The sequence below is a fragment of the Pongo abelii genome, chromosome 18 (genome assembly GCF_028885655.2).
Source record: "Pongo abelii isolate AG06213 chromosome 18, NHGRI_mPonAbe1-v2.0_pri, whole genome shotgun sequence".
Lineage (NCBI taxonomy): Eukaryota > Metazoa > Chordata > Mammalia > Primates > Hominidae > Pongo > Pongo abelii.
Genome location: NC_072003.2, coordinates 27,916,108 through 27,931,221, shown reverse-complemented (window position 1 = coordinate 27,931,221; position 15,114 = coordinate 27,916,108). Strand labels below are relative to the sequence as shown.

Genomic DNA, 15,114 nt, shown 5'->3' with positions numbered 1-15,114 from the left:
TTCACAGAATAGTGGCGAGCCGTCAACGAGGTAACACCTGTAAACTGTTAAGCTTTCTTCCGTAAGTGCTAAATAACTGTGTGCTACTATTTTAATGACCATCTTCCATATTCCTAGTAGGGAGCAGCTCATAAATTGCCACCTGTTGAAGTTGTTCTAAATCCGGGGTTGGTCACTGCATCTTGCAGGTGTTTTGCCCAACAGGATGATCACCTGATAGTGAAAAGCATCTGTATTTCAGTCCCAGGGCCTTCCTGTCCTCACATAGCCAAAGCCCACTGGGAGTCAGAATAAAACAGAGAAGGCAGATATGGGACCTGCTGGCTACACCTTAGGAAATGTCTGTTCTCATGGTGTCTGTTGATGTGGCTACAGCCTAGACCTTAATGCAAGCCTAGCTCTAAGAAGCAAATTGTCTTGATTGTTTTTGTTTTTGTTTTTTGAGACAGAGTCTTGCTCTGTTGCCCAGGATGGAGGGCAGTGGTGCGATCTCTGCTCATTGCAACCTCTGCCTCCAGGGTTCAAGCAATTCTCCTGCCTCAGCCTCCCGAGTAGCTGGAATTACAGGTGCCCCACTAACACGCCCGGGTAATTTTTGTATTTTTAGTAGAGATGGGGTTTTACCATGTTGGCCAGGCTGGTCCCAAACTTCTGGCCTCAGGTAATCCACCCACCTAGGCCTCCCAAAGTGCTGGGATTACAGGTGTGAGCCACTGCGCCCAGCCCTGATTGTTTCTGTTTGTTTTGAGACAGGATCTTGCTCTGTCACTCAGGCTGGAGTGCAGTGGCATGCTCACAGCTCACTGCAGTCTCGACCTCCTGGGCTCAAGCAATCCTCCTGCTTCAGCTTCCTGAGTAGCTGAGACTATAGGTATGCGCCACCTCACTTGACTAGTTTTTTAATTTTTTTGTAGAGACAGGTTCTATGTTGCGTAGGCTGGTCTCAAGCTCCTCGGCTTAAATGATCCACCCGCTTCGGCCTCCCGAAGTGCTGGGATTACAGGCCTGAGCCACAATGCCCAACCTCAAATATTTCATGGGTTACGTATTATATCATTGTCTCTAATGTCCTCTAAATTCTACAACTTTCATTATCATAATCACCCACATCCCATAATAAATAGTAGAGGGGAGGCTTTAGTGACATTCCATTGACTAAAGCAAAGGCGAGCAAACCATTCTCTCCATCTGCCAGGCCAGATCTGGCCCACTGCTTGTTTTTATCTATAAAGTTTTATTGGAACACATCCATGTTCATTTGTTTACCTATCATCTCTGGCTCTTCTTGTGCAACAATGGTAGAGCTGAATACCTGTGACAGAGACCACATGGCCTGCAAAGCCTAAAATATTTACTACCTGGCCCTTTACAGAAAATACTGCCCTTTGACCCATAGCATCTCCCTGTGAGGTACCGTCTCCAGAGTCCAGGGAACCGGAAGGAAAAACCTTCAAACTCTTCCGTTCCCATTCCCACTCAGAAGTTGCTAAAACCCTCCAGGAAGAAAAGCAACTGTCTGCTAACAAAGATGAATCCTTCTCTAGAGCCCTCCAGCTTGACTAACAGCCCATTTGCCATCAACCTGGTTATTATGAGAATTTCAATTTAAATATAATCCTTCTTCTCTCTCTCTCTTTTTTTTTTTTGGAGACAGAATCTCACTCTGTTGCCCAGGCTGGAGTGCAGTGGCACCATCTCGGCTCACTGCAACCTCTGCCTCACGAGTTCAAGTGATTCTCATGCCTCAGCCTCTGAGTAGCTGGGATTACAGGTGCACACCACCACGCCCAGCTAATAAATATAATTCTTCTATGTGTGTGTCTAAACTACTGAGAAAAAGCACAAACAGGACAGAATTGTGAACAAAACACTCTCTTGAGGCTTTTCTCTGTTAGATACTTTCAAATTTAAAAAACAGGCCAGGTGCAGTGGCTCACGCCTGTAATCCCAGTCCTTTGGGAAGCCAAGGAGGATGGATTGCTTGAGGTCGGAAGTTCGAGAACAGCCTGATCAAGATGGAGAAACCCCATTTCTACTAAAAATACAAAATTAGCCATTGCACTCTAGCCTGGGCAACAAGAGTGAAACTCTGTCTCAAAAAAAAAAAAAACCCAAAATAATTTTGCCAAGGGAAGAAACCAGACACACAAAAAGTACATACTCTGATTCCATTTACATACAAATCTAGAATCTGGGAACAAATTTCTTGTGATGGATATATGTTTGCCTGGGGATGGGAGAAGCAGAATGGAGGGGTCACAATAAGGGAAGAAGGAAATTTCTCGGGTCAATGCTGATATGGTTTGGCTGTGTCCCCACCCAAATCTCATCTTGAATTGTAGCTCCCATAACTCCCATGTGTTGTGGGAGGGACCTGGTGGGAGATAATCGAATCATGGGGGCAGTTTCCCCCATACTGTTCTCGAGGTGGTGAATAAGTCTCACGAGATCTGATGATTTTATACAGTTCCCCCTTTCACTGGGTTCTCATTCTTTCTTTGCCGGCTGCCATGTAAGACGTCTCTGTGCTCTTCTGCCATGATTGTGAGGCCTCCCCAGCCATGTGGAACTGTGAGTCCATTAAACCTGTTTCCTTTATAAACTACTCAGTCTCGGGTGTGTCTTTATCAGCAGTGTGCAAATGGACTAATACAGATGGGTATGTTCGTTCTCTTGTAATGGTTTCATGGTTATGCCTGTGTCAAAACTCTTCAAATTGTACATGTATGTGTAGTTTATCATGTCATTTCTACCTCAACAAAGTTGTTTTAAGGAATCATAAAAGTCTTTATATAAATGGGTTCTTATGGAAAAGCATGGACCAACATTATATGAAAGAAGCCGTGGTTGAAGTTGAGATGGAGGATTAGGGGCTAGAGGGAAGTTCTTGGCTTCTGTGGGCTTCCATGAAATTGTGAATGCACTACAGATTATAACGGTGTGGCAGTATTTGAGTGTCTTGGTTCCCCTTATAAGTACTTTTTTTTTTTTTTTGAAAGAGTCAGGGTCTTGCTCTGTTGCCCAGGCTGTAGTGCAGTGGCACAATCATAGTTCACTGCAGCCTTGACCTCCCAGGCTCAAGCCATCCTCCCACCTCAGCCTCCCAAGTATCTTGGACTACAGGTGTGCACCACCACATCTGGCTAATTTTTGTAGTTTTTGTAGAGATGGGGATCTCACTCTGTTGCCCAGGCTGATCTCTAACTCCTGGACTCAAGCAATCCTCCTGCCTTGACCTCCCAAAGTGCTGGAATTACAGGTGTGAGCCATGGTGCCCAGCTTCAAGTACATTCCTATATTTAAATGGGTATGTATTTCTTCACGGAGCTAAATATCGGCACTCTGTTTCTGCTATTCAGTGTTAAAATGTCTGGAATGTATTCATTCCTGGATTCAGCCATTCAGCAGATATTTCTTAAGTGCAAATGTGTGCCAGGCAGTGTTCTAAGCTCTGGGGGTTAAACAGAAAGTGTGGTGGGTCTATCCTCACTCTTGGGTCTTCATTCTCACTCTCTAGGGGCTTCTTCTCCCAGCCTAAGATCACGCTGCAGTGTTTCTCAAATCATGAACTAGAGCTACACACAAAGGCTTTTCTGACCTCTGTCTCCCTCTAGCTGCTGCACTGGCTTTCCTTCTTTCCCTCCACCATCAGTTCCTGACAGTCTACACTTGCCACTCCCTGTGGGGCACACCCGACCTCCTTGCAGGCTGGAGGCATTCACTGCCTGACTGCTGGAGAGTGTGGCAGCTGGCTCCCAGCTGAGTCTCCCCAAAAGGAATTGTCCTTAGCCAGAGGAAGGACAATTCCCCTAAATCCACAGCCTAAATCCAGTGCTTGGTCAGTGGGGAGGTCCCTGTCCTTCCTTGGGTGCAGAGCATATCTGAGGGACTTCCCAGCTGCACAGCTCCCTGAGAGGTTGGCTGAGGCCTCTGTTGTGACCTCACTGCAGCTCAACTTCTCCCTCTGCCCTGTCCTGCCTCCCTTCCTCCCTTATCAATGTACTCTGAGGATATTTTCCAATAAGCCACCTCCACTCAGATCTGCATCTCAGAATGTGATTCTTGGGAAATCCAATCTACACCACCACCTTCACCTCCATTATCCATTAACCCCTCACCCCATTGGGACCTGGCGTCTGCCTCTACCCCAAAAATGATCTCCACTGTCACAGAACCATGCATGGCTTTCCCCACAGATTTCTTGACAGGCAGCATTTCAGACCGTGGCTTTCTCCCTCCCTGAAATTTCCCCCCTCCCCAGATCTGAGACTCCACTTTCTCATGTTGTCCATGCCCAACCCTCACCTCATCAATGCCTCTTTGAATCTTTGACTCTTCCTGCTCAGATCTCTAGTCTCCTTTCTTCTTCTCAAATGATATTTCCTGAGCCCTCATTCTACATGCTTACCCATTTCCATCACCTGTGATTTACAAACCCCAAATTGATATCTCTATTATTGGTTTCTTCCTTAAACATGCATCTGTCTATCCATCCATTTATCCATCCATCTGTCAATCCATGCATCCATTCATCTATGCATCCGTCCAACCATCCAGCCATCTATCCATTCATTCATCCATCCATCCATGCATCCATCCATCCATGCATCTGTCCATCCATCCACCTGTCCATCCATCCATCCATCCATCCATCCACCCATCCACCCATCCATCCATCCATCCATCCATCCATGCATCTGTCCATCCATCTGTCCAACCATCCATCCATCCGTCTGTTCATCTGTCCATCCGTCTGTTCATCTGTCCATCCGTCTGTTCATCTGTCTGTCCATCCATCCATTCCTCCATGCATCCAACAAATATTTTCAGAGTACATTCTATGTGCTCTGAGCTAGGTGCTAAGGATACAGTGGTAAAAAAATATAGTGTCCTCACCACTTAAACGCAGCTGCCAACTGGACAGCTCCACTGGGCTGTTTCCCAGACTCCTTGACACATCATATTGCACACCCACCTGCCACTCCCTGCACCAGCAAAGCCACTCTTATCCTCCAGGGTCCTCTCCCTTGGCTAGTAGTGGTTCACCAAGTCAGAAACATGAGATTGTCCTAGACTCCTCTCCTTCACTCTCCACAGACCCCAGCATCCATCTCATTGGCTCTTCATGCATTTAGCTCTTCCTCGCATCTCTATGCTACAGCCCTGATTCTGGCTTTTATAAATTCTTGCCTCATCTTCCAAATTAGTTTCCCAGCTAGCCTCAAGGCCCAGACCCTTCCAGTTCCTGCTCCACACCCTCCTAGAGGGGATGGTTAATGTTCACTCTTCAAGCACGTCACCCACCTTGGATCCCTTTTCTACCCTTCCTGACTGTGCTCGGTGCCCCATAAAGCTGATTGCTGTGGGTTTCAGGTGATATCACCTGGCTCTCCTTGCTTCCTGGCATCCAGTTAGGTTTGACCGTTCAGGCAGGCTGGGCGTGGTGACTCACGCCTGTAATCCCAGCACTTTGGGAGGCTGAAGTGGGAAGATCACCTGAGCCTGGGAGGTTGAAGCTGCAGTGAGCTGAGAGTGCACCACTGCACTCCAGCTTAGGTGACAGAGTGAGACCCTGTCTCAAAAAAAAAAAAAAAAGAGACACCTCCATAACAGTTTACATAGATCTATCTCATTGTCTTAGTGGCTAAACATTCCGGCTTCCAGATGAAATATAGTCTATTTAACCGTTCCCTTCTTAGAACCAGCACTACTAGTTGTTCCCCAATATCCAGTCTCTCCTTCTTCCCCAATAGCAGAAGTGTCACATCTAAGCTGGGGACAAGACATTCAGAATAAACACTATGAGTTACAGCCTCCCTGCTCATGTGATTTTCTGCCCAGTGGGATGTGAGCATAGCTGGCGGTCATGCCCTTAGTGGGGAGGAGCATGTTCTCCCCATCCCTCTCTTTCCCCACTGGCTGGGATGTGACTGTGGAAGCGAGATATCTGTGCCTCTGCAGATGCAGACAGTGTTGCAAGGATGGAAGGCGTCTTGGGTCCTTAAGTAGAGCGAGGATACCAGCGCTGGACTCCTTACAGCCAGACAGTCCATGACAACAGGTTGGTCTAACTCCAAAGACCACATTAACCAATAACCAGCAGCAACTCCCAAGGGCAAAGAAAAGCACATGAGAAGAGCTCATCCTCTGTTATGCTCCCTGACCTCGGACACTCACAACTTTTGCCGTTTCTACACGTTGCCTCAACTGTTATTTACCTAACAGCTTCTTTCAATTTAGCCCTCTTGTAAAATACAACAGACATGTATTTATTTAAAAGGAAAACTAGCTGGGCACGACAGCCCATGTCTAATCCCAGCACTTTGGGAGGCCAAGGTGGAAGGATCGCTTGAGCCCAGGAGTTTGAGAGCAGCCTGGGAAACGTAGTGAGGTCTCATTTCTTCAGGGGAAAAAAAAATTAGCTGGGCATGGTGGTGTGCGCCTGTGGTCCCAGCTACTCAGGAGGCTGAGGTGAGAGGACCTCTTGAGCCCAGGAGGTTGAAGCTACAGTGAGCCATGATCGTGCCACTGCACTCCAGCCTGGGGGACAGAGTAAGACCCTGTCTCTAAACAAACAAACAAATAAAAGGAAAACTTGGCCGGGCATGGTGGCTCATGACTGTAATCCCAACACTTTGGGAGGCTGAGGCAAGTGGATCACGAGGTCAGGAGTTCAAGACCAGCCTGGCCAAGATGGTGAAACCCTGTCTCTACTAAAAATACAAAAATTAGCTGGGCGCGGTGGCAGGCACCTGTAATCCCAGCTACTCAGGAGGCTGAGACAGAAGAGTTGCTTGAACCCTAGGGGTGGAGGTTGCAGTGAGCCGAGATCACACCATCACCACTGCACTCCAGCCTTGATGACAGAGAAGACTCCATCTCAAAAAAAAAAAAAAAAAAAAAGAAACCTTAACAGACTTAACAGACCATTGTTGTTTGCCATATCCAACAGGGGGTGATGAAAAACCCAATAAAACCAAACAATGTTATTAAATCAAAAATTAAAAACAAAATGAAATACAGGTACCTGAAAAATAAGTTCCCAAAGAGAAGAATGGGCCATTTTTTGCTTACGCAATAACGACCTGTAGTCATTGCTAGTACCCATAACCTTTAACTTTATGCCTGAAAAGTCTCATTTTAATCACTTAAGATCTAATCACGTTATCTCATTTTCATCGCAGTGACTCTAGAAAATGCAATGATGGCAAGGGGCTTGGGTTCTGGTGCCACAGCAGAACTGGGGTGAAGCCCCCCGCAACCTGCACCTCGGGCCCCCCGGGATCAATGGTTAGGCCTCACCACAGCACGGGGTCCTAAAGGGTCTTGGGGTCACTTGCTGAGATGATTTTTTTTTAACTTTTTGTTGTCAACTTATTTACTCCTTTGCCAATATTCAAATAGGTAGGCATTCATAAAACAGCAAAAAAAAAAAAAAAGAAATCCTCTAAAATGGCCAAAGAATCTGTTCTACTTTACTTTTTAGAAACCTGGAAACCAGGAGCTCTGGCATTTGTGGAATAGCAGCATTAAAAATATCTACGATACGCCGGGCTCAGTGGCTCATGCCTGTAATCCCAGCACTTTGGGAGACCGAGGTGGGCGGATCACCTGAGGTCAGGAGTTTGGGACCAGCCTGGCCAACACGGTGAAACCCCGTCTCTACTAAAAATACAAAAATTAGCTGGGTGTGGTGGCGCATGCTTGTAATCCCAGCTACTTGGGAGGCTGAGGCAGGAGAATTGCTTGAACCGGGGAGGCAGAGGTTGCAGTGAGCCGAGATCAAGCCACTGTACTCCAGCCTGGGCGACAGAAACTCCTATATCAAAAATATCATTTGACGATCATTACTACATAAGAGCTTTGTTCACAGTGTTGGGATAATTGCAGATTCACATGTGGTTATAAGGAACAACACAGAGATGTCCTGTACTCTCAACCCAGTTCCCCTCAATAGTCACATCTTGAAAAACTATCATAGTACAATAACACAACCAGGAGAGTGACAGTCATCCAGTTCACTGACTGCATTCAGATGTCCCGGGTTTTACTTGTATTCATTGTGTGTGTGTGTGTGTACATGCACGTGTGCATGTGTGCATTTAGACATAAAGCAGGAAAACAGAGTGATAGCAAATTGTAACGTGCTATAAAAAAGTAAAGGTTTTAAAACATGCTGGGGCCCTATTAAATCAGACTGTCTGGGGCGGGGCCTGAGCTTTGGGATATTTCCAAGTGGTTTTAACAGGCAGCCAGGCCTGCGTAGCATGGCCTTAGCCTTGGAGTCCTGCCCTCATTCCTTCTCTGGGGGTCTCACTCTATTGCCCAGGTTGGTCTCTAACTCCTGGGCTCAAGTGATTCTCCTCTCAGCCTCCCAAAGTGCTGGATTACAGCTGAGGGCCACCGCACCTGACCCAGGGGTCACCTTTCACTGTCCCCTTTGCCCACTCTGTCTCAGTCACCCTGGGCTACGGGCTGTTACCTGAATTGTCCTTTCCCCAAGCTGGGCTGTTGCTTCCCATCTTTCAGGTGTCTGCTTGGACACCACCTCCTCAGAAAGAAGTATTTTACGCCAATGCTCAGGCCATCTTTGGTGGGTTCTGAGCAGGGGTGACCAGGGATTGCCAGTGTGCTGCGGGGTCCCACTGCCCCCATTCATCTCCCAGCCTCGTCTTCACAGCAGTTCTCTGTAGATATGGGGGCAGTGGTTGAAGGGTGCTTTCCATAGAATATGGAGCCAAAGCCTTAAAGCAAGAGCCCCCCCCAAACCCCCAAACCTCCCAAGGCCCGGGCTCAGCACTCCTGGGGGAGGGAGGGGTCTGTCGGGTACAGGAGAGGATTGATTAGATAAGGCAGAATCGCAAATGCGTAGAGCTCTCCCTCTGCAGTGTCAGTGTCCCTGGAGCACATCTGACTCCATCAGGCAGAAGTCTCCACATGGTGAGAGCACGACTTTAACCTCTCCTGAACCCTTTCTAACCTCTCTTCTCACCTTTGATAAGTAAATCTACCCCAGAATGGAATACATTTTGTTTTTATTTCTTGTATAGCTCTCTTTTATATATGGACACTGATTTTCTGTATAAGGTAATGATATCAACTTTCCTTTATAAAGAAATTGGAGAAGTTGATTAAACAATTTTTAAAAAAAATTTTTGATCTGAGTGTCTCAGGTTGAACATGTTGCCCAGGTTGGTGTCAGACGCCTGGGCTCAAGCAATCCTCCTGCTTCAGCCTCAGGGATTATAGGCTCGTGCCTCTATGCCCAGCAGAAGTTGATTTTATGACTATGAAATCGGTAGAAACCCAGGCGGTTCAGGGATGCAGCAACATTATAACAAAGTCTATGTACTGGATTCAGGTCTGCAGATTAGGTCCTGGCATCACTTGGTTGGAACTGCAGACTGCTGTCCTGCTCTCCCTGCAGGCTGGAGCGACCTGGAGTCAACTGTTAGCCAGGACAGGGGTCTCCGTGGGCTTCGACAGGGCCCTTGAATTCAAGGCTGGGTCAGCCGGTGGGAGTCACTCTCTTGGCCCTTTGCCGGGGCTCAGCCCATAGGACTCCCTGCCACCTGTCATCTGTCAGCACAGCTCTAAGGAACCTCTTCAGCCCTGCTTCTTAGAGTGGTACTGGGTCCTGACTGCACCCTGCTGTGGGGTGGTTCACCTTCCGGAAACATCAGACTTTCTGAAGAAAAGCAATTTAAGTGGCTATTTGAAGCAGTATTTTTAGATGAAAAGATGTGGAGCAGAATGCAACATTCACATGCAGCTAAACCTAAAATTCCAAGCTCTAAACTCTGCCCCTGCATCCCAGGGGGGTCCGCATGCTGTGTCCTCTAGCTTTGGAGGTATGTTGGTGGACACCTTGAGACACTGTCCACCAGTGCAAATGGCGCTGTGGTTTTCTGTTCCTAGGGCCAGGCTGAAAAGCTCTGAAAATAACACTGCACTTGGCAGGGCCGGGCACGGTGGCTCACACCTATAATCCCGACACTTCAGGAGGCCAAGGCAGGCGGATCACTTGAGCCCAGGAGTTCGAGACCAGCCCGGGCGACATGGTGAAACCCCATCTCTGCTAACAACAACAACAACAACAACAACTTAGCTGGGTGTGGTTGCTCACGCCTGTAATCCCAGCACCTTGGGAGGATGAGGCGGGCAGATCACTTGAGTCCAGCAGTTCGAGACCAGCCTGGGCAACATGATGAAACCCCATCTCTAATAACAAACAACAACAACAACAACAACTTCGCTGGGTGTGGTGGCTCACGCCTGTAATCCCAGCATTTTGGGAGGCTGAGGCAGGCGGATCACTTGAGCCCAGCAGTTCGAGACCAGCCTGGGCAACATGGTGAAACCCTGTCTCTACAAGAAATAGCTGGGCGTGGTGGTGCGCGCCTATAGTTCCAGCTACTTGGGAGGCTGAAGTAGGTCACTTGAGCCTGGGAGGTTGAGGCTGCAGTGAGCTGAGATTGAGCCACTGCACTCCAGCCTGGGCGACAGAGTGACACTGTCTTAAAACAGAATAAAACTTTTTAAAACAGCACCTGGCATGTAGAGAACCCTTAACACACCAGTGCCATTACTCTCCCCCCCATTGGACCATGTAAATACCTATTCAGGCAAAGTTCCACCAGGGCTGAAGGCCTGGTCTCTGTCAAGGTCCATGTGGGTTCCAGTTCTGGCTCTTGTTCCGAGACACCCCTCTGCACATTTGAAATCAAAGGATCAGCAGGAAAAGATCTGAACTTTGGAGAAAAGGAAAAACCAATTAAGTCCCAACATATGGAAATGATGCCTTAGCCAAAAGACGGTTTGCTCAGTGCAACCTCAATTTGTCATCCCCCCAACTTTTTGAGACTGGGTCTCACTATATTGCCCAGGCTGGCGTCGAACTCCTGAGCTCAAGTGATCCTCCCACCTCAGCCTCCCAAAGTGCTAGGATGACAGGCATGAGGCCACCATGCTTGGCCATCCCTCAGTCTTGATGCAAACACTCCTCCTTCATCTCAGTCCCTACCTTTATGCCGTTCAACCTGAATTTGATCCTCTGGGTCAAGGACCCCACTTTGACCTTAGCGTCATTCCCTGGTTCATCCACCTGCACAAGCCAACAGCGTGGCACTACCACAGTCTCCTGTCCTCAGGTGTCAATAGGTGACAGCTCAGCTATTATTCCTTGCAACATTTATTTAGCCACTATATCGATCTGAGAAGGTGGATTACAAAGACGAGTGAGAGCCTATTCAGCATGTGGTGACCTAGCACAGTTCCTTGAAATGACGGAAGGAGCCAACTACTCTTGACAGGGGAAAGAAGTCCAGGGCAAGCTGCCCTTCAGTCTTTGAGGGTGGAAAGCATAGCACCGCGGAGAAGCTGAGGTTCATTAGAGCTGGGAACACACCCAGGGGAACAGAGCAAGGAGAGATATTTGAAAATGTGTAAATGCCTGAGGCCAGGCGCAGTGGCTCATGCCTGTAATCCCAGCACTTTGGGAGGCTGAGATGGGCAGATCGCTTGAGCTTAGGAGTTTGAGACCAGCCTGAGCAACACGGTGAAACCACGTTTCTATTAAAAATACAAAACTTAGCCGGATTCGGTGGTAGGTGCCTGTAATCCCAGCTACTTGAGAGGCTGAGGGACAAGAATCGTTTGAGCCTGGGAGGCAGAGGTGACAGTGAACCCAGATCCAGGGTGAAACCCTGTCGAAAGAAAAAAAAAAAAAAAAAGAAAAAGAAAAAAAAAAGACAAAAAAAAAAAAAAAAAAAGGAAGAAAGGAGAAAGAGAAAAGGAAGAAAGAAAAGAAAAAAAAAAAGTGTCAAGTGCCTGTGTTAAAAAGTTTACCCTGACTCTTGGTGGCTCTGAGTGACTAGAAAGCCCTGAGCCACGGGCCCAGCATGGTCAGCTGCAGGTCTGTGCCAGACAAAGGGCAGCATCCAGGTACTGGCAGTCGGGATTAAGAACGAGAAGTAAGGGTGGCTTAGGGAATAGAGCTGTATTTATTTAAGGACTAGGCAAAGATCCAAACCACTTTAAAAAATTTTAAATCAAACACTTTATTTCCACATAACAAGCGCAAAAAACTCCCAAACACTTTAACAATACAATTAACGCAGTTATGAATTATATACTACTCAAAGCCCCAAGGTCAAAAGGTCAATCAGCTTAACGCTCCAAACATTTCCAGACATGGTTTTTCAAAGCTACCTTTGGTTTTTGGAAAAACCAGTATGGAAGTCAATATACATTGAACGCACTGAATAACATTTGCTTATAGTAAGGTGTCCGACAACATTAGCTTACACCTGGCAAGTTGGAGCATGATCTGAAGTCATACACTGAAATCCATACACAGGTTCCGCCCCCGAGCTCCTGCAGGGAGAAGCGAGGGCCGTGAAGGGGAAGAAAAGGCCAGTCCGGGTGTGGCGTTTCTCGCTTTGTAACAGAGGTATGAGAGTTTAACACTAGTACACTGTCAAGTCATTAAGCTTCATGTTCCACATGGTTTCTTGCTGAGGCTTGAGATGGGCACAAATGGTGGGGAAGATGAAGTCACAGAAGAGTTTTGAGCAACAAGATCCCAAAGATGCTCAGAGAGGGTGGGAAGGAGCAAGCTACAGTTTCCCATTGTTCTCACATTATTTCAGGGTGAAATTGTGATGAGTTCAGATAAAATGTTCAAATATTTGCTTAAATTTTTAATCGGTTGCTCTATGAGAACCCTCATACATAGCAACTTTGAAACTTTCATTATAAAAAAGAGCCTACAAATAAATTCACAAAAAGGAGACAATTAATGTTGAGCAGCCAAAAAGTCATGGTTTATTATATCTGAAGAAATTTCATAATTCAAACACAACCAAACTGTACATTTTACAATCACATTCTATTTGTAAACAGTTAAAAGCCACTGACTTCTTTTGCATCTTAGGACACAAACAGTTAGAATCAAGGCAATGATATGATGGCAAATTCTGTACTGTTAAAATTTTTACCCTTGTTTAGTCTCTCTTCTTTGACTAAGCAAGCATTATAATACCATTTGTGGGCAAAAAAAGGGGGGAGGAAAGAAAGTTTAAAATGGTGTAACTCGTTAGTTTGCAACAACATTTAAAATTTTCTTTATACAACAAACAACTCTGTAAGCCCAATACCTTGGTTACAGTATGCATAGTTACTGATTTCGGCTTTAAGGTACAACAGTTAAACATTAACACAGTCACAAGAGAGCAGAAACATATGGAGCCACTTGATGGGATTACAAAAAATTATTACCTATTGATTATTAGCAAACCATCATCACTCACTAATAAAAAGACAGCATCTGAAAGCAGAATGTCAAACTCCAGCTTTAAGCGTTTTTTTGTTTTTTCTTTTTTTTTTTGGCAGAGAAAATTCTTTAACAGAGCAATATGTAGTATCAGTGCTAAAAGTTGGGGTTTTTCTTTTTTTCCTATAAGAAACTACAAGGAATTTTTTTTTTTTTTTTTTTTTTTTTTTTTTTAACTGGGGAACTGGTTTTCCTGAGAACCATGCTCTTTGATTTGGGACAGGAATAGAAAAACAAAAGAACATGGCCAAATGCTGCTCCTTTTTCCCAGAGATAGAAAGCATCTTTTAAATCATCCTCCATTTTTTTTTGTCTTTTACATTTTTTTTAAATGATGGAAGAGTAAACATTTTTTTTCTCAAAAAACAAACAAAAAAATCTGTAAACAAGAAGGTTCAACGTGAGAACCTCCAAAACAAAATGGAAAGCCTATTCAAAGTGCAGGGCCCGTCCTGGGTGGCAGGTGGGCTGCAAGTCACAGCTGTGGCCACAGTTTTTCAAACTGCAGAGCGAAATTCTTTAGTTTTACAACATGAAAAAACTGGTGCAACACTTTCATTAATAATCCTAAGTCAGCATCCTAACTTGATCTTTTAAACTCCACGATACCACAATAAGGTAGGCAACATCAAGGCATAGTAGAGAGCGCACGCCTCCTAAGAACACCCTTGAGTAAACATTGACACTGGGACAGCTGCCCCCCATACTGCCGATGAGACGGAGAGAACATCATTCAGTGCAAAGGGAAAAGCTCATACGTTATCAGCCCAAAAAATGGTTTTGCAAGAGAGAAAAAAAGGGGCGGGGGTGGGGAGGAATAGAAGGAAAAAAAAAAAAAAAAAAAAGAATCCAAAGGCTAAACATGATGAATAGACACAAGCGAGCTCATTCTCTACGGTTTAGCATGTATGGCGCTATTTGGGAGTGTAAATAGAGTAGATACCTTTTCACATTATAATATTGGCCTGCATGATTCAAGTATTCAAACTGATATGTTTTGGAGAAAACAAAGTGGAAAATGTGCAGAGAATAGCTGTTCCCACAGGCGGCCCCTGGCTGCAGGCGGCGAGCCCCACTTAGTGCTCCTTTCCCTCGCGTCTGAGGTCCCGGTCGGTGAGTCTGCATCTACACTGTTACATGGACTCTCCACCCCCACCCAGGTGGTCAACAGAAAGAAAAGCGTTAATGGGAGATGGGCTGCTAATTCCTCGGGGGTCGCTGCTGCTTGGAGGACCCCACAGGCTTGTGGAATAATGCGGGGTCCCCCAGAGTGAAGTGCCGTGAAGGTCTCCACAGTTAGTTCCCGACAGCCCAGCACCATTCCAGTGATTGAGATCGGTCCGGCTGGAGAATGAGTGGGAACAGTCGAGGGAGCCCAGCCGGCTCTGGCTGGACCCGAGAGACTGCCAGCCGGGAGAAGGGGTCAGAGACTGGCTTTGTGCAAAGAAACGACTGATCTCCTCTTCACTGGCAAACTCAGCAAGAATAGTAGTGTTCCCCAGTACACACCTAGAGGAGAGAGGCACCGTGGACACGTGAGGACAGCGCGCCAGGAGGGCTTCATTCACTCACAAGTGAGGGTGCAACTTGTCTCTGCTAGAAAAGCCACAGAAGGCACAGAGGGAGAGACCACACCACATAACCTGCGTGCCCTCCCTTCACCCGAGCGTGCACCCACAGCTCTCCAGGGCTTGGTGCCTTGCCCAGAGCAAACTTCCTCTGTCTCCCATGGGCAACGTAAGGGACTTTCTAGGGCCATCTGGCCAGGTCTGATTCCCCGC

The 15,114-nt window shown here is 46.6% G+C and overlaps 1 protein-coding gene across 17 annotated transcripts in view; it reads right to left on the bottom strand.

The window, feature by feature from the left end:
- Nucleotides 1-12,796: 12,796 nt before the first annotated feature.
- Nucleotides 12,797-15,114, bottom strand: part of TNRC6A (trinucleotide repeat containing adaptor 6A) — a 213,092-nt gene continuing 210,774 nt past the window's right edge. For all 17 annotated transcript variants that reach the window (XM_054533659.1, XM_063717218.1, XM_024233423.3 and 14 more), the window contains one exon: nt 12,797-14,842. In XM_054533659.1, the coding sequence (XP_054389634.1) occupies nt 14,467-14,842 (376 nt within the window). In that variant the 3' untranslated portion in view covers nt 12,797-14,466. The remainder of the gene's footprint in view (nt 14,843-15,114) is intronic.